The 20,000-nt window shown below is 41.8% G+C and overlaps 2 protein-coding genes, 1 long non-coding RNA gene and 1 pseudogene across 3 annotated transcripts in view; 2 read left to right on the top strand and 2 right to left on the bottom strand.

The window, feature by feature from the left end:
- The window catches only part of LOC140924858 (dynein axonemal heavy chain 7-like), a 9,254-nt gene extending 9,109 nt beyond the window's left edge, over positions 1-145 (bottom strand). Inside the window, exon 1 of the mRNA XM_073374861.1 lies at positions 16-145. Within this exon, the coding sequence (XP_073230962.1) occupies positions 16-93 (78 nt within the window). The 5' untranslated portion in view covers positions 94-145. The remainder of the gene's footprint in view (positions 1-15) is intronic.
- LOC140924804 (uncharacterized) overlaps positions 1-20,000 on the bottom strand; it is an 81,277-nt pseudogene that overhangs the window by 28,071 nt on the left and 33,206 nt on the right.
- LOC140924954 (uncharacterized) lies at positions 1,550-6,055 on the top strand. The gene has a single exon (XM_073374926.1). It carries the CDS (start codon positions 1,550-1,552, stop codon positions 6,053-6,055), a length of 4,506 nt encoding a protein of 1,501 aa, XP_073231027.1.
- LOC140924867 (uncharacterized) overlaps positions 13,850-20,000 on the top strand; it is a 13,875-nt gene continuing 7,724 nt past the window's right edge. Inside the window, exons 1-2 of the long non-coding RNA XR_012164351.1 lie at positions 13,850-14,033; positions 19,406-19,535. This is a non-coding gene — a long non-coding RNA (uncharacterized lncRNA). The remainder of the gene's footprint in view (positions 14,034-19,405; positions 19,536-20,000) is intronic.

Genomic DNA, 20,000 nt, shown 5'->3' with positions numbered 1-20,000 from the left:
AGGAGCGTTGTTTACCTTGTCTTCAGGGTCGCCTTCTCTTGCTGATCTTGTTATCCAACAGTCATTCCTGTGAGTTGTTTTGCAGTTTGCCATTCTATTCCACTTCACCAAGAATCTCAAATATGTGATACAATGTTGTCAATCACTAAAAGAAAAATCGACAAAAATTAACTTGATTTGACTTAGCATTTTAAAAACGGTATCTCATGTCAGGTCAGTTGGTCAGGTTTAGAGTCCATAATTTGTATTTTGAATGGAAATTTAACTGCTTTTACATCCTTATTATCAAGGTGTCCATAAAAGCAAGGTGTTCACATGACCAAAATTGACTTTACAAGGGGTTCCATTTCCAGTGTGGAGACACTCCCTCATTTGGTCTTAGAAAGGGAAATTAGCATGAAAAAATTACGTAATTCTGCATGCAACACCTAACTAATCAGGGTCACAGTTGAACCTTGATTATCCGGACTTTTCAATTATACACACTTGTTTTGCTGGTCCCGTTTTTCATGAATATTTACCTTTAAGCCCTTAGAATGATCAGCATCAAGTTTCTCCTTATAATATGAATGCCTTGTAAAACAGAGTGGTCACTAACAAGGCTGCTGCCTAACGGGTGCCCGGTTGCCAGAGGTGCCTATGATTTACCCTCGGGCGACCAAAATTTCAAACAGGGAGCCCAAACAGGCACCTAAAACATATGATTCTCAGGCTAACTTCCAGTGAACAAACAATCAAAATTCCCTGCTCATTCTGCACTTTTGAAACGACAAAGGAAAACATCGTTTGATCGTCAGCAATAGGCAAAAATGTATTACCGCTGCGCCACTACGTTGTTATTGCGTTACTTTCAGCGGTATCTAGCGCGCGCATGCGCCCGTGGATCATCTTTTGTAATTCCATGCGGCTCTCGTTCGGTCTTCAGTAAACCCTCGTTAAGACACAGTTTGTTCCTTATTGGCGTGGTGGCAGCGGCTTTTACCCACGTACGGTGGACCCTAACACAAGTGTGGTCGTCTGGAACCTGTGACCCTTATTTTCCCGAAGTGCGAAGATCAACAAATCAACGTGAATTCGCCGTAACCGCTCGCGTAGGAAAACCAACATGGCCGCCGCTCCCAGGGCGCCTAAACAATGGCAGCTTACGAAAAACGAGACCATCACCTCGTACGAAAGTTGGAGGCAAAACTTAGTCTACATCTTATCCCTAGACAAGAACTTTGTCCCATTTTTAGAGGCCACATGGCAAAAACAAACCGCCGCCAACCCTCGAAGAGGCCTTACGAATGATGGCACGTCTATACCTGAGGCACAACGACTTACTGCCGCTCAGAAAAATGCCCACCTGGATCTTCTGCTCGGACAGATTGCCAATTTTTGCCCCGTGATCTCCAGGAACTCCATAGTAAAGCACTCTACCTCTCTGAATGACATTTGGCAGAAAATTCGCCAGCATTTTGGGTTCCAGTCCTCCGGAGCCCATTTCCTCGACCTTGCAAGCATCAGCCTTCAAACTGCTGAGCGACCAGAGGACTTATTCCAACGCCTCATGGCCTTCTTCGAAGACAACCTCCTTGCAGTTAATGGTGGCTTAACCCACCACGGTGAGCAGGTGACCGCAGATGAAGATCTTTCCCCATCGCTCGAGAACACTATAGTAGTTCTGTGGCTGCAGCTGATCCACCCTGGCCTACCATTACTGGTAAAGCAGAAGTATGGTTCTGAGTTGCGTAACAAGACCCTTGCCTCACTCAAGCCAGAGATCTCACAAGCACTTAATTCCCTCCTTGATGAACTACGCTCCATAGAGGACACCAAAGCCATGCGTATTAGCAATGTCAACCCCAGACGCACCTCTAATGGCGGACAGGGCCAACCACGCCGCCGTCCATTTGTATCTTGTATTCTCTGCAAAACCGCTGGACGCCCTCACAACACCCATGATCTAATGGAGTGCCGTTACCTGCCTGATCGTGACAGGAGACCATTGGCCCGCTCACGTCTTATAAACGACGATCCTGATGAGTTTGCGACCGGCGACTGTGGCCCTTATGATGAGTGTTGCGGTCATGCCCTCCCGCCTGAGCACAGTGATGTACCTACTGCACCTACTGCACTCCGTGTCAGCATCATTCAATCACCTGTTCTCAACACCTTTTACCACGAGCACCCCGTGCAGCTCACCCTTGATACTGGCGCCACGTCTAACATGGTTCGTGCCTCGGCCGCTAAGTTATATGGCCTACCTGTTACCCCAGCTTCTCAGATGGCCCGCCAAGCCGATGGAGTTACCCCTATGGATGTGGTGGGTGAAGTGCATTGCACTCTCACTCGTGGACAGCAAGCATTTGAACTAGACGCCCTAGTTGTTCGCCAACTCGATGTTGACATTTTAGCGGGAAACCCCTTCCTGGCCCGAAACGACATCGGCATCCGTCCTGCCAGGCGCCAAATTGTAATCGGCGGGTCTGACGTAATCCACTATGGTACTGCTTCCAAACACACTACTCAACCAGCTGTGCGACGCACCCAGTCCTTTCTCCTACGCAACCCGCAACGCACAGTTATACTGCCAGGAGAATACGTTCAGCTTGACACCCCTTGTGATTCTGACCCAGATACGTTATGGGCCCTTGAACCCCGACTAGACTGTCCATCCAACACCCCCCTCAAGGCAGAAGGAGCATGGCCCCCACCTCAACAAGTCCTCTCTGTGGACCACGCTGTACGCATAACCAATACGACTGACTCTCCTATACTTCTTCGGACCGGCGAGCAGCTGTGTCATGTAAGGCATGTTATACCTGTTGACAGCATAGACACCACATCTGCCCCTACCCCTACAGCCACTACTGCCCCTACCTGCTGCCAGCCCTTCTCCACTAATGTGATCCTTGACCCCGATGGCTGCTTAGACGAGGACATTCGCGACAAGTTCAGAGCACTGAATCTGGAGTTTGATGATGTTTTCAACCCCACTATCTCGAAATATAACGGCGCTAGCGGTACCATTGAAGCTGTTGTCAACATTGGTCCCACACTCCCCCCTCAGCGTAAAGGCAGACTCCCACAGTACAACAGAAGCACCCTTGAGGAATTGCAAGCCAAATTTGACGAGCTCGAAGTGGCTGGTGTGTTTGCCAGACCTGAACAGGTGAACGTACACGTTGAGTACTTGAATACCTCCTTCCTTGTTAAGAAACCCAATGGGGGTAGCAGACTTGTGACATCCTTCGGCGAAGTTGCCCAGTATAGCAAGCCCCAGCCTTCTCTAATGCCTAACGTCGATGGTGTACTGCGTGAAATTGGGAAGTGGGAGTATATAGTTATCTCGGACTTGTTAAAGTCGTTCTATCAAATTCCACTGGCTCACTCTTCCATGAAGTACTGTGGGGTAGCCACACCCTTTAAAGGCATCCGTGTGTATACCCGCTCTGCTATGGGCATGCCTGGGTCGGAAACATGCCTCGAGGAGCTAATGTCTCGAGTTCTGGGTGACCTAATTCAAGAGGGTTGTGTTGCCAAAATTGCTGATGACCTGTACGTTGGTGGGAGCAACCCTACAGATGTCCTTCATAATTGGCGGCGCGTTCTTTCCTTGCTTCAACGCAACAATCTTCGTCTCTCCGCGCCCAAAACACTCATCTGTCCCAGAAAGGCCACCGTGTTGGGTTGGGTATGGTCTAATGGCACCCTACAGGCTAGCCCCCACAAGTTAGCCGCATTATCCTCTGTTGACCCTCCTACTACTGTTCAAGGCCTACGATCTTTCGTTGGTGCATACAAGGTGCTCAGCCGAGTACTCCCTAAGTTCGCTGAATTGCTGGACCCCTTGGATCAGGCCACCGCTGGAAAGGAATCTCGAGAAAGACTAGTGTGGTCCGATGAGTTACTCCTGTCTTTCAAGTCCGCCCAACATGCCTTGGAAAACCACAAGACCATCACAATCCCCCAACCCCGCGACGCTTTGTGGATCGTGACAGACGGTTCTGTGAAGAATAGAGGCATCGCAGCCACACTCTACACCCACCGGAACGGTAAACTGCTGTTGGCTGGTTTTTTCAGCGCGAAACTGCGAAAGCATCAAGTGACCTGGCTACCGTGTGAGATCGAAGCTCTGGCCATAGCTTCCTCCATCAAGCACTTCGCCCCTTACATTATCCAGTCATCCCATACAACCGAAGTTCTGACGGACAGTAGGCCTTGTGTCCAAGCCTACGATAAGCTTAGGAGAGGAGAGTTCTCAGCCAGCTCCAGAGTTACCACCTTCCTGTCTACAGTCAGCCGCTATTCTGTCCATGTGCGCCACATTGCAGGTGTTGAAAACCTCCCCTCAGACTTCGCCAGCAGACACCCAAGAGAATGCTTGGACTCCAGCTGTCAGATTTGTCGCTTTATTGCGGAGTTGGAAGATTCTGTTGTGCGCAGCATCTCCGTGAGCGAAGTCCTAGAGGGTTCTGTTCGAATGCCCTTCACCAGCCGCGCCGCATGGCAAGCTACCCAGCTGGAATGCCCTCACCTCCGGCGAACCCATTCTCACCTCAGTCAAGGTACCCGACCTTCAAAGAAGGCTACCAAAATAATTGATGTCAAACGCTATCTTCAGGACGTCGTCATCGCCACTGATGGTCTTCTCGTTGTCAAAGACCACCCGCCTTTCCAGCCCCCTCGCGATCGCATTGTTGTCCCTCGCACTGTTCTTGATGGACTCCTGACAGCCCTTCACATCCGTTTCAGTCATCCTTCCAAGTACCAAACCAAGCGCCTTTTTAGCAGGTACTTCTTTGCTCTAGACCTTGACAAAGCAATTGAGACTGTCTCTTCCTGCTGTCACACCTGTCAATCTCTGAAGACTATCCCTAAACACCTGCACCCGCAGTCTTCTGCCGATGCTCCTCCTACCATTGGCGTATCATTTGCAGCTGATGTGGCTAAGCGTCATCGTCAACTGATCATGGTTCTAAGGGAAACAGTGTCTTCGTACACCGTGTCTTCCTTCATCGCGAGTGAAAAACTCGAAGACCTCCGCAATGCCATCATCATGCTCTGCTCCCAGCTCCGTTCCCTTCGCGACGGAGGGGTGATCGTCCGCGTTGATCCTGCCCCTGGCTTCTCCGCCCTCGCCAAAGACAGAGTACTCCTCTCTTATGGGATCACCCTGGAGGTTGGTAGGCCCAAAAACCCTAACAAGAATCCTGTGGCTGAGCGCGCAATCGAAGAGCTAGGCTTGGAGATCCTCAACTTGTCTCCTGAGGGAGGCCCCGTCTCTCAAACTACGCTGTCCTTAGCAACGGCCAATATGAACTCCCGCATCCGCCGTGATGGCCTCTCAGCTCTTGAGTTGTGGACGCAACGCGACCAGCTCACTGGCGCGCAGCTTCCAATTGTCGACCGCCAGATTATCCTCAGTCAAAACTTTTCCCGCCAGCAGAATCACATGCCGAGTGCTAAGTCCAAGGCCCATGGCTTTACCAAAGCCTCCATCCCCACTGTCCTTGTTGGTGACCTTGTTTTCATCAAAGGTGACAAAGACAAACTGAAAGCCCGCGACAAGTATCTTGTGATCGGCATCGATAAAGACCTTTTCTGTCAGCTCCGCAAGTTTACCACTTCACAGTTCCGCAGTAAGGTCTACACCATTCCTATGTGTGACTGCTACCCTGTCACCCCAACTGTCCTAGCTCAGACTCCACAAGGACCCATCCGTGGCCAGACCGAATCCACTGCTTCTGACTCTGAAGCAAGCTCTGACGATGATCCTGTTCCCGTCGTCCCTTCACTAAGACCCCCTACAGTGCTTGCTTCTCCACCAGTGGATACCTATACTGTTCCGGTACACCACTCAGTGTCTCCAGCTCATTCTCAGCTACCCGCCCAGGAACACCCCCCAATTCCTGAAGTCATTCTGCCTTCTCGGAGTCCTCCACAAGCTCCCCTGGACCCCTCTTTTACTGATGATGCACAGCCGACGCCTGCTGCTGTTATCCCCACTAGGAAATCTGACCGCTCGCGGAAAGCCCCATTTTGGCACAATAAGGACTGGGACTTTGACTAATAACTCTGCCGTGTACTCTCTAGCCGTAACTACGGTCTTTACCATGAACTGCGTATCTTATTAGCTCACTCGTACCTTATCATAAGGGGGAATACACCCCACCGTTACATTCAGTTTCATATTTATTCTAGCTCTTTCATTACTTTTAGCCGTTGTTATCCTATGCGGTTTTAGTCTAGTGCTCGTATCAGTTCAGCCTATTGTTCATGTTTTATTTCTTAGTTAGGGTAGGAAAGAAGGAGGAGGCAATCACGCCACTACGTTGTTATTGCGTTACTTTCAGCGGTATCTAGCGCGCGCATGCGCCCGTGGATCATCTTTTGTAATTCCATGCGGCTCTCGTTCGGTCTTCAGTAAACCCTCGTTAAGACACAGTTTGTTCCTTATTGGCGCTGATAAAAGGTAAACAAACAGCACTCATGTCTTGAAATTCGCTTCTGTGACTTCTGCTGCAGAGCAGTTGAAGTTTCTCGTCTGAAAATGGTGTCAAATGAATAATTTAGTAGTCTTTGAAAAACCTTCGATAATAAAATCATGACTTCCTTCAACGTTAGAAACGTTAGGTCGCTACTGCATGAAGTAAAAACTGAAAAAAAGTGGCGATCCGTGGAAAAGCAAGCTGGTTTCACGTAACATAAGTATGCTATCAACTTTGCAAGTTTGTAGTGTTTTCTATCTTGCTAAGAACACAAACAGTACACTTGGAGGTTTCTTTTATCATTTATTCAGCATTATATAGGCCTTCTTTATTTTTTGCTGTATGTTTTGTGAGAACTTTTGAACGGCTCGCAAAAACATTCCAGTTTTTAAAAATAATTCACAGCAGCTATTCAAGATCATATTTCAACCTCTTTTTAATTTACACTGTCGCGTGCGATGCCCGTAAATACAAACCTTCAGAAATACTATAAAAACAGTTATGATAATTCAAAAGATAGACTTGACACCAAAAGACTGAGTCAATTTTCCAAACTTTCAGATAAAAACCTTTTGTTGGTCCTTTTTTATCACCTAAAAACTTAAACTTAACTTCACTTAAATTGTAAACGCAAGTGCTGTTGGTCCGTGCATTCAATGTATGTGCGAATGGTTATTGTTATGTTTCTCAAGAAATAAATCATTTCCTGAAATCCTTCATAGTGGTGAGTATAAAAAATGCTGGTTTCTCAAAACTCCAGACTCGGTTTTTGTGTTTCGAAACTCGATTCATTCGAGGCTCAAGTATTGTTCCAGTTTTGTCTTGTCACGCAACGCTCCTTTTAAGCCTTCCCGACTTATCTAGGAAGATCGAAGGGCCTCTGCTTGAGGGGGTATAAATTGATAAACAACAACAACTTAAAAGATAGATCTTTCCAGCGATACCTCACTTTGGAAATTCTGACCAATCCTGTCAGAGTTACACTCACTAAAAAAGGTAACATTTTGGGGAAAAATCCACTGCCAGTTTCGCTGGTTACATACTACTCCTTAAAGATTAATTTGCCCCTTTCCTTTAAAAGTTAGCCCGCCACAATTCCATGCAAAACAAGGATGATGAAGTGGGCAACAAAACTGCTGATAAACAAGAAAGGCAAAGAAAAAAAAGAGAGTAAGAGAGAAAGATTGAAAAAGATTTGCAAAAAAGGGTCCAAATTTTGGCTTTTGTGCATGCGTGAAGAACAAAAAAGCTGTTTAATTACGTCAGATTAGTCGAAAAACATGCCTTTTTCCTTGCAAAACTCTTTTTTAGCCTTTCTTCTGCTAATTAGCTGAAAACTAGTCCTAAGAAGAGGAACTGGTGAGAAATGTGGTTTTTTCGCTACTCGATGGCCATCACCAAAGGGTTAAAAAAGTTACTGATCTTTTTTAATTGGGCTTATAGAAATGCGGCTCGGGCTCCTAACTTTTTTTCTAATTTTGTTAGGCAGCAGCCTTGCACTAGAATTACAGACATGATCACACAAGATGAATTTGCGTGGTATTTTATCAACTTCTCCCCCCTACTTCTGTAGGAAATGAATAGGGGCAACAAATGAGAATTCAAATTTTGATGTTAGAGTTTAAAGGGTTAATAATTGTTAAAGATGTGATCTTGAAAAATTGAAACGATTAAAAGTTCATTGATCCTTCCAAACGTCTGTTTAAAACACTGTTTTAATCTGTTTTGCTTTGAAAAAGCCGAAGTGGCACACGATGAACAATTATTCAGCTGAATTCTAATATGCTCAATTGTTATGTTCCTAAGGGAATGTCATGCTTGATTCCACATTGGTTCGATCATAAACTCAAATGACTGCCATGTCTATGCAATGAAAGCAGTCTGTTATTTCAATAAAGGATAAGCAAACCATTATTTCACATTTGGAGAAAAGTGAAAAAGGAACAAATTTAGCACTCAAGTTTAAAATCAACAAGCAGTAGATCTCAGATATACACAAAAACAAAGAGAAGATCCTGAAATTCAACAAGAGTGTGGAGACAAGCGTAGGATTGAAAATACGGGTTTTAAAGGCTTCAGCAGCACACCTCTACCCTTGTAGGAAAATCAGCTCACCCAAAGGGTAATATATTATTCTTTAGTAAAATCCAGCTAGTGGTCTATTATCTATGCTGCATTCTGATTGGTTGGGCTACTACTAGGCTATATGTTACAGCCCACTAGTAGCAAAAAGCGCCGGCTTTTTGGCAGCAAAAAAGGATTTAAGTCTAGCTTTAACACGCTTAAGTTGTTTTGTCTTGATATTTTTTACCAACTACATGTAGTTGGATTTTACTAAAACAATATTATTCCTCTTGCCCTCATGGCCTCTGGGTCAATAGCCTATTCAGCCTTCAGCCTCATGGACTATTGACTCAGAGCCCATTCAGGCTCAAGGAATAATTGTTAATAACTTTAATACCTATCTCCAAGGAGCTTCACACATATGTGCGGCCTATTATTACACATTTTTTAGCAACATGGCCTTGAAAAAGCAACATAAGGCTAGATGAAATTGCAACATGGGTAAATACCAACCGGGCAGAGGAACATGGACTACTCCTCAAAATGGGAAATGACCGTATTTGAAATTCAGAGTCTGCAAAAGGAAGCCTACACTACAGAGGATCTGTTCTGTGGAACAAGATTCCCTCAGAGATTAGAAAACTGCCTAGTTTAAATGTTTTTAAAACTTCAATTCATGGGAAGGATTTTTCTAACACACCATGACCCATTGTAACTCTTATTATTCATAATGTAAGTTTTTGTATTTTTAACATTATAGTCAATAGTTCCTTAGAGTATTTTAGTCTAGTTTTAAATTCGATTCCTAGGAAGACCATGTAAAATGATACGATTTCGTGTATAAATAAAGATTGATGATGATGATGATGATGATGAACATACATAACCGCACCCTCCCGCTCCCCCTCCCCCCTATACTTGTCCAACACTGCGACAAACTTACCCATGGCTTTGTTTAATTTCTCATTGTATCTTTTGTTCTTTATTCTTATACTTTTGTGCAGAATTTTCATGACAATACAATGCCATGCATAAATTTGTCAGAGCATTGGACAACCCTCCCCCCATCCAAGAGCAGACCTCACAGTTTTGAGGACAATCTCATGGTCTCACGATGAGGGACAAAAATCTCACGGTAAACAGATTCACAAGCCGATGGAATACACTTTTTGAACATTTTCATTTTTGCCTGGAAAAATTAATTTTCAGGTGTCAATTATGTAGAAATTCACAGTTCTCATGCATCTTCATCTCTATTCGTCATATTTGATCGTCTTGTTGACAAGATAAATGCCAAATAAGGTTATCGTTACCAGTTTGTCGCATTTAGATACATTTCGTACACGATGTCAAAATGGTGGGAAACGATGAAAATTATTCATCGGGCAAAGACAAAGTTCAAAACAAAATGGGAAGGTTTGTACCCTGTTAAACGTATTCTTAGCGATCCATTTTCATTTTTATGTCTTCCCTACACCTGGCTTTAGTTCTTTTTGATACCATCGATACACCTCCAGGTTTCTCCCCAAATCTCCAGGTTTTTTCTTACCTTGATCTCCAGGTTTTGGTCTTTTGGGGTTGAGAGGTCTGCAAGAGGGCCTCTTTTTAAGTGAACCCACATTGAGCGAACACCCTATATTATATTAAGTGAATGAATGGCTCACTTTCTTTGAAGACCTTCTTCCCATTTTTACTGCAAAACGAGCCTGTATTCAGGGGAACACCAACTAAGGTCACGTGGGTATCCACAAAATTACAGGTTTCACTGTAGATGGGGATGGTAAAATGTCCGGAGAAGGGCTACCTTAAAATTACCTGATAGTGATCAGATTTAAAAAATTAGCTTAATCCTTTCACTAACATTATCTAAATATTTCATGCTTATGAGACCAACATTTTCTGTGTTATAGCCTTAAACTTTTAGTTAAGCTCGAGCATACCTCACAAGACCTGTGCGAGACCTTCTGCCAAGCCACGTCCGTGAATTTCTATGCCATAAATAAAGCTAAGTGTTGACGAATAAGTTAAAGATCCGATCAAGGACGAGTAGCTGGAGTCTAAAAATGTCACTTTAGGTCCAAGTTAACTACAAACATGTTTTGCGTGCTCCGTCGCCATATTTATTTCTTTTAGTGCCCAGTCTCAATTAGCGCGCGAGTTTCGCGCGTGAGCGTTCAGAGCACTCGTTTCGCGTTTCTCGAGTACCCAGATCGAAAACGCGATCAAACGCGATCGACTTTTTCATGAAATATCAAGGTTTATGGGTGAGAAAAAAGTAAATTTTATTCCCAACAAAAAAGTAATGAAACCAGCCTATTGACGAACCAAAAAGCAACCGCGTTCCCAGGTTCTCTCTCCTTACTGAGGACTTTTCAAATAATCGAACCTTAGTTACCAACAGGAAGTGAAAAATCCTTCGTGTAAAACTAAAGTGTATATATAAAGGCATCAGTCCACTAAATACGGAATGAAAAGTTTACTTCCTGCTAAAAGGTAGAAGTAACTTCTCAACCACATGATTTATTTCAAGTGATGCTATAATACTGAAAAACTAAGAAACACACAAGCAGTTCTGACAGGAGCCGATTCCAACGGGATTTGCAACTATGATCTTCCAGGACATCTATGAGAAACTCGTGGAGCGATATGCCATACAACTAGACCGATGTGTGTATTCAAATTGTGGCAGACTTTGCTGCTTTTGATATATAATTATCATTCACACCTATCACTGAACCTGTAATAGGATGGACTCCTGACAATTGGAAATCTTAAGAACATAGTTGTATGACCGAGCATGGCAAGAAGAGTCTCTCATACCTCAATGGTAGTAAGGGCATCCAACCGGTGGAAGTTCTTCTATACAATTGAAGAGGATTTCAGTCTAAAACGCCTTTTAACAGACTTTTGCATCGTATACTATTGAAATAAAGCTTTGGGTTTGAACCCTAACCCTGTTCACTAAGTAGCCTCTTCTCTTAGAGCGCTTTAGCTCAGAAAACAGCTAACCCACCCTATTTAGGGACGGACCATTAGAAAAGTGATGGGGGCGGGGGGGGGGAACAAAAAAAATTCATGCAAGGGAAAATGCCAAGAAAAAGAATTCATGCAAAGAAGAAGGTAAACAAAAAAAAAATCATGCAGAAGGAAGGTCTAATTGGGACTTTTTCAGAAAGTCTGAGTTTCAAAAATCAACAATATTACCAGGCACAATATGAATGAACAAAAATCACTTTCTTCTTATTGAAAGGAGACAATTAGAACCTTGTTTTTGTTTTAAATTGCAGCTAGTGTACCTACAACATACACTGTATACTGTATTATAATAAAAATAATAAAATAAAATTTGTAATAAATAAATATTAGAATTTGGTAGCTTTGTAAATATTCTATAAAATCATGATTATTTGTGCCCACAATAAAAATTAGAGGATGGGTATTACCACCTTGAATAAGAATTCTATAATACAATGAAAAAGTGCATTCACACGTATACGTAGTAGTAAGTGTTAAAACTTTAACCGTCAACGACATAAACAGCAACATGCACTGCCACCGTGCCGGCACTTTTAACAAAAATTAAGAACCACAAAGTATGGTTTTCATTGGTGAATGGAGTATGGCATCATTATGATGGGCTGTGGGAGAAGAATTCCAGAGGGCAGGGACTGAAAAAATGCACAGGGAAGCCGTCCACTCCAAGTGGCTTCCTCCTCTCTCACTGTGTGTACATTTTCAAAAAGATTTTGCATTAAAGTGGCCTGTATCCTTTGATCTGTTGTGAGTGTAGAATACTTTATAAAGCACAAAAACATAGATAATGAATCAAGATTTCACTGTTCAAAAAAAAAGCAATATTTGTCTGAAAAAAAAAAAATTGTGCAGAGGGCTTCACCTGAAAAAAAATTCCTGCACAAGCAGTGAGCGAAAAAAAAAAAATTCGTGCAAGCTAAAAATCCCCCCCCCCCATCACTTTTCTAATGGTCCGTCCCTTGTAACAGAGCTGTAGTCAGATGCGTAAATCTAATGGAAATGAGCCAACAAATTACACAAAGACGCTGAAACAATTGATAGGCAGGCTCATTTCTAAGAAAACCAGAGTGACATACCTGGAGAGTGTTTAGAATTTGCCGACATTCTAAAGATCTCAAGCCCGTTTCATAAACCGGGTTCATAATGCTGTAAGAGGACCAACTCAGAATAAAGCCCAACTTCTAAATTCTGGTGAGCACCCATGCCCATTCATTGCTGTCACTTTTTTTAGTTACCTTTGAAAAAAAAAGGGTCACCCCTAGCAGGTAAGACAGGACAGGGTAGAGGATTGGAAAACGCCCCATTCAAAACAGGAGAATACAGTTTCGCCAATCGCCTGAGTTGTTAAATCTTATCAGTCACTAATGGGGGTCTTTCAATATACAGCTATTTCGAGAAAGGTTGTCGAAAAATATGTGCCCGCGACAACCCCGAAAGGTAATATGGGATATGATCAATATACTGTTCCTGGCATTGTAACTGTCGAACCTACTTTTGTTGCTTTCCTTTAGCACTCGCAAACATATATCCATGGCCTCTCGTAGCATTCTTTCAAATTCCTTCGAGGAAAAGCGAACTTAAAACCACCCAGCAATGAATGAGTGGGTGCTCACTAGAATTTAGAAGTTGGGCTTTATTCGGAGATGGTCCTCTTACAGCATTATGAACCCGGTTTATGAAAAGGACTTGAGATCTTTACTGAACACACAAATCGGTCTAGTTGTACTCGCTCCACGAGTTTCTCAAAGACGTCCCACAGACGTCCTGGAAGATCATAGATGCAAATCCCGTTGGAATACTCAGACTCGAAACTGCTCACTGACTGCTTGTGTATTTCTTAGTTTTTCAATATTATAGCATCACTTGAAATAAATCATGTGGTTGAGAAGTTACTTCTACCTTTTAGCAGGAAGTAAAATTTTCATTCCATATTTATTGGACTGATGCCTTTGTATATACACTTCAGTTTTACACGAAGGATTTTTCACTTAATTACTGTTGGTAACTAATGTTTGATTATTTGAAAAGTCCTCAGAAAGGAGAGAGAACCTGGGAACGAGATTGCTTTCTGGTCCGTCAATAGGCTGATTTCATTACTTATTTGTTTGGAATAAAATTTACTTTTTTCTCACCCATAAACCTTGATATTTCATGAAAAAGTCGATCGCGTTTGATCGCGTTTTCGATCGAGTACTCGAGAAACGCGAAACGAGTGCTCTGAAAGCTCGCGCGCGAAACTGGCGCGCTAATTGAGACTGGGCACTAAAAGAAAAACAAATATGGCGGCGGAGAAGGCAGAACATGTGTGTAGTTAAATTGGACCTAAAGTGAGATTTTAAGACTCCAGGTACTCGTATATCACCTCGATTGGATCTTTAACTTATTCGTCAACACTTAGCTTTATTTATGGCATAGAAATTCACGGACGTGGCTTGGCAGAAGGTCCCGCAACGGTCTTGTGAGGTATGCTCGAGCTTAACTTAAAGTTTTAGGCTTTAGCACAGAAAATGTTGGTCTCATGAGCATGAAATATTTAGATAATTTTAGTGAAAGGATTAAGCTAATGTTTTAAATCTGATCACTATCAGGTAATTTTAAGGTAGCCCTTCTCCGGACATTTTACCATCCCCATCTACAGTCAAACCTGTAAGAGGTTGTTTTCATGCAATCTCGGGAGACACAAATAACAATGGTGAAATGAACAAATGCTGGTCGACAAACAAAGTGAGCTAATGAGCGATCTTTTGTTTACCGTCCACCGCATGGCGGCGACGACGTAACGTGAAAACCACCTATTTGTGGATACCTACGTTACCTTAGTTGGTGTTCCCCTGAATTCTTCGTTTTCACTGTCACGCAATAAACCCGGCACAAAGAAATAAATTAGACACCGTCCAGTGGAAGAAGCCAAAGAAATGAAAGGTTATAAAAGACTAATGTATAAACAATTTGCCCAAATCTCTGGTCTTTGTGGCCCACAGTTTCTGAGTTATTTGCCGAAACATTTCACGCACCTTTGTAGAGCTTTGTATGGAGACGCCCCTTTGGTGGACCCTGTCCACCATTATGGCCGCCGGAAATCTACAAAAACATCTGGAGTTCACTTTTTCCATAAAAGTTCTTCCTTTTCACTCAAGAGCTAGCATACGTGCGCATAAACACATCTTTTAATACTTGAAATGGTTAAACTGCTGAAAATCAAGAGGAGAGACATTTTTCAATGAGACATCAATTTCTTATTTTGGTGTCACGCACTGTGAAAACTCGGAAGTTCAAATCGCTGTATTTTCGAAATAGAACATGCTTCGGGGCTGGAAACTTGTACAAAGATTTATTTTCTATTTATCTTCAACCTAGTGTAAATAAGAATTCGTGAAACCTCGCTTTTTTGACTTTGCAATCTGATGACGTCACTGTGAAAACCATCAATACAGGCTCGTTTGGCAGTAAAAATGGGAAGAAAGTCTTCAAACAAAGTGAGCCATTCGTTCACTTAATATGATATAGGGTGTTCGCTTAATGTGGGCTTCACTAACAAGAGGCCCTCTTGCAGACCTGTCAACCCCAAAAGACCAAAAACCTGGAGATCAAGGTTAAAAAACCTGGAGATTTGGGGAGAAACCTGGAGGTTTATCGACGGCATCAAAAAGAACTAAAACCAGGTGTAGGGAAGACATAAAAATGAAATGGATTGCTAAGAATACGTTTAGCAGGATACGAAGCTTCCCATCCTGTTTTGAACTTTGTCGTTGCCTGATGAATTTTCATTTCCCACCATTTTGACATCGTGTTCGAGACGTATTTAAATGCAACAAACTGGTAATGATAACCTTATTTGGCATTTATCTTGTCAACAAGACGATCAAATATGATGAATGGAGAGGAATATGCCTGAGAACTGTGGATTTCTACATAATTGACGCATGAAAATCAATTTTTCGAAGCAAAAAAGTTTAAAAAAAAGTGTATTCCATCGGCTTGTGAATCTGTTTACCGTGAGATTTTCGTGCCTCATCGTGAGAGCATGAGATTGTCCTCAAAACCGTGAGACTTGAGAGGTCTGCTCTTGGATGGGAGGAGGGTTGTCCAATGCTCTGACAAATTTATGCATGGCATTGTATTGTCATAAAAATTCTGTAGAAAAGTATAAGAATAAAGAACAAAAAATACAATGAGAAATAAACAAAGCCATGCATAAGTTTGTTAGAGTGTTGGACAAGTATGGGGGTGGGAGGGGGGGTATGTATTTCCCTAGTCTGTATTTCAAGTATGGTCATTTCCCATTTTGAGGAGTAGGCCAGGTTCCTCTGCCCGGTTGGTATTTACCCATGTTGCAATTTGGTCTAGCCTTATGTTGCTTTTTCAAGGCCATGTTGCTAAAATATGTGTAGTAATAGGCTGCACATTTGTGTGAAGCTCCTCATAGATATTAGGTATTAAACTTATTAACAATTATTCCTTGAGGCTGAATGGGCTCTGAGTCAATAGCCCATGAGGCTGAAGGCCGAATGGGCTATTGACTCAGAGGCCATGAGGGCAAGAGAAATAATTGTCTTAGCAAAATCTAACGAGTTGGTCAAAGATATCAACACAAAACAACTTGAGCTAGTTAAAGCTAGACTTTAATCCTTTTTTGCTGCCAAAAAGCCGGCGCTTTTTGGTACTAGTGGGCTATAACATATAGCCTAGTAGTAGCCCAACCAATCAGAATGCAGCATAGATAATAGATCACGAGTTGGATTTTACTAAAGAATAATATCTTACCCTTTGGGTAAGCTGATTTTCCTACAATGGTATAGAGGTGTGCTGCTGAAGCCTTTAAAACCTGTATTTTCAATCCTACACTTGTCTCAACACTTTCAGTGAATTTCAGGATCTTCTCTTTGTTTTTACATATATCTAAGATCTGCTGCTTGCTGATTTTAAACTTGAGTGCTAAATTTGTTCCTTTTTCACTTTTCTCCAAATGTGAAATAATGGTTTGCTTATCCTTTATCGAAATAACAGACTGCTCTCATTGCATAGAATATGGTAGTCATTTGAGTTTATGATCGAACCAATGTGGAATCAAGCATGACATTTCCTTAGCAACATAACAATCGAGCATATTAGAATTCAGCTGAATAATTGTTCATCTTGTGCCACTTGCGCTTTTTCAAAACGAAACCGATTAAAACAGTGTTTTAAACAGACGTTTGGAAGGATTAATGAACTTTTAATTGTTTCAATTTTTCAAGATCACATCTTTAATTAACCCTTTGAACTCTAACATCCAAATTTAAATTCTCATTTGTTGCCCCTATTCATTTCCTACAGAAGTAGAGGGGAGAAGTTGATAAAATATCAAGCAAATTCATCTTGTGTGATCACGTCTGTAATCCTAGTGCAAGGCTGCTGCCTAAGAAAATAAGAAGAAAAAGTTAGGAGCCCGAGCCACATTTCTAGGAACCCAATCAAAAATGATCAGTAACTTTATTAACCATTATTTTGGTGATGGCTATCGAGTAGCGAAAAAAACCGCATTTTTCACCAATTCCTCTTCTTTCGACTGGTTTTCGGCTAATTAGCATAAGAAAGGCTAAAAAAGAGTTTCGCAAGGAAAAAGGCATGTTTTTCGACTAATCACATGTGTGCAAAAGCCAAAATTTGGACCTTTTTTTGCGAATCTATTTCAATCTTTCTCTCTTGCTCTCTTTTTTTCCTTTGCCTTTCTGTTGTTTATTAGCAATTTTGTTGCCGACTTTATCATCCTTGTTTTGCATGGAATTGTGGCTGGTTAACTTTTTAGGAAAGAGGCAAATTAATCTTCAAAGAGTAGTATGTAAACAGGTAACTGGCAGTGGGTTTTTCCCCAAAATGTTACCATTTTTAATAAGTGTAACTCTGACAGGATTAGTCAGAATATCCGAAATGAGATATCACTGGAAAGATCTATCTTTGAAGTTGTTGTTGTTTCTCAATTTATACCCTGCGAGCAGAGGCCCTTCGATCTTCCTACATAAGTCGGGAAGGCTTAAAAGGAGCATTGTGTGACGAGACAAAACTGGAACAATACTTGAGCCTCAAACAAATCGAGTTTTGAAACATGAAAACCGACTCTCGAGTTTTGAGAAACTGGCATTTTTTATACTCACCGCTCAAAAGGATTTCAGGAAACAATTTATTTCTCGAGAAATGTAACAATAACCATTCATATATACATTGAATGCACGGACCAATGGAACTTGCGTCTACAGTCTGAGTGAAGTTAAGTTTAAGCTTTTAAGTGATAAAAAAGGATTGATCAACAAAAGGTTTTTATCTGGAAGTTTGGAATATTGACTTAGTATTTTTGTATCAAGTCTATCTTTTGAACTATCACAACTGTTTTTATATTTGCGAAGGTTTGTATTATTTTACAGGCATCGCACGCAACAGCATAAATTAAAAAGAGTTTGAGATATGATCTTGAATCTGGGGGGTGTGGGGGTTTATACATGACCCCTCTGGAACAGAAATTCCGAGGGGTTGGGGGGGTCTAATCGGAAGAACCATCCATGGGAGGGGTATGGATATTTTCTGGAATCACACATTGTTTTTAAAAACTGAAATGTTTTTGCGAGCCTTTCAAAAGTTCTCACAAAATGTACAGCAAAGGAAGGCGTAGATAACGCTGAATAAATGATAAAAGAAACCTCCAAGTGTACCATTTGTGTTCTTAGCAAGAAAGAAAACGCTACAAACTTGCAAAAGTTCATAGCATACCAATGTTACGTGTAATTTGAAACCAGCTTGCTTTTCCATGGATCGCGACTTTTTCTCAGTTTTTACCTCATGCAGTAGCGACCTAACGTTTCTAACGCTGAAGGAAAAGTCATGATTTTATTATTGAAGGTTTTTCAAAGACTATTAAATTATTCATTTGACACCATTGTCAGAGGAGAAACCTAAACTGCTCTGCAGCAGAAGTCACAGAAGCGAATTTCAAGACATAAGTGCTGTTTGTTTACCTTTTATCCGCGGTAATATATTATTTTTTTGCCTATGGCCGACGATCAAATGATGTTTTCCTTTGTCGTATCGAAAGTGCAGAATGAGCAGGGAATTTTGTTGTTTGTTCACTGGAAGTTAAACCTGAGAATCATATGTTTTAGGTGCCTGTTTGGGCTCCCTGTTTGAAATTTTGGTCCCCCGAGGGTAAATCGTAGGCACCTCTGGCAACCAGGCACCCGTTAGGCAGCAGCCTTGCTAGTGACCACTCTGTTTTACAAGGCATTCATATTACAAGGAGAAACTTGATGCTGATCACTCTTAGGGCTTAAAGGGTAAATATTCATGAAAAACAGGACCAGCAAAACAAGTGTGTATAATTGAAAAGTCCAGATAATCAAGGTTCAACTGTAACCCTGATTAGTAAGGTGTTGCATACAGAATAACGTAATTTTTTCATGCTAATTTCATGGAACCTGCAGCCTTCACACGTACTCTTTTAAAGGCTTCCAGTTCCAAAACACTCCCTGTTCAAGACACAAAATAGTGGGGAAGACTGAAGACCCTAAAAACCATACCCTGTACAGCGCAACATCCCTGTCTAGACCAAATGAGGGAGTGTCTCCACCCCGGAAATGGAACCCCCTAGTAAAGTCAATTCTGGCCATGTGAACACCTTGCTTTTATGGACCCCTTGATAATAAGGATGTAAAAGCAGTTAAATTTCCATTCAAAATACAAATTATGGACTCTTAACCTGACCAACTGACCTGACATGAGATAAGGTGTCTAAAAAACTCTTATACAAGTTCCGTTCTTTAAAATACTAATCAAATCAAGTTAATTTTTGTCAATTTTTCTTTTAGTGATTGACAACATTGCATCACATATTTGAGATTCTTGGTGAAGTGCAATAGAATGGCAACCTGCAAAACAACTCACAGGAATGACTTTTGGATAACAAGATCAGCAAGAGAAGGCAACCCTGAAGACAAGGTAAACAACTCTCCTAATTTTCTTAGAGTAAATAAATTGCTGATCGAGTCGCGAATCGAGACTTGCAATAGACTGTCCAAGTTCAAATTCAAGTTCATTTATTCACACTTATTCAATTACAACACAACAACAATAAGAAAAAAAAAGAAGAAGTTAAAACAGAGCTAACTATACATTGAATTAAACATAACAAAGGAAAAGAGTGTGTAGCAGCCAAAGGAGCCAAGCTTTCGAGTTGGCTACTACCACAGAGCAGTTACAAGTGGGTGGAGGTTACACAGTACTTATAAAAAACTATTTAAATTAAATAATCAATTAAATAGAGGTAAATAACAGATTAGAGTTGTTCAAGATGCCTTACTGTCAAGTAGAAAGAGTTTATATTCTTTTTTAAAACTGTTCGAGGGGAGACACTTAATTTTCATAGGTGTTGCTTCCCAGGTCTGTGATGCCACTGCACTAAAC

Source organism: Porites lutea, chromosome 14 (genome assembly GCF_958299795.1).
Source record: "Porites lutea chromosome 14, jaPorLute2.1, whole genome shotgun sequence".
Classification (NCBI taxonomy): Eukaryota; Metazoa; Cnidaria; class Anthozoa; order Scleractinia; family Poritidae; genus Porites; species Porites lutea.
Note: the sequence above shows the minus strand (reverse complement) of the source record. Positions and strands in the feature narration are given on the sequence as shown.

What these genes read in the sequence shown, in the direction of transcription:
- LOC140924954 (XM_073374926.1), top strand. Translation starts at nt 1,550, where the DNA reads ATGGCCTTCTTCGAAGACAACCTCCTTGCAGTTAATGGTGGCTTAACC.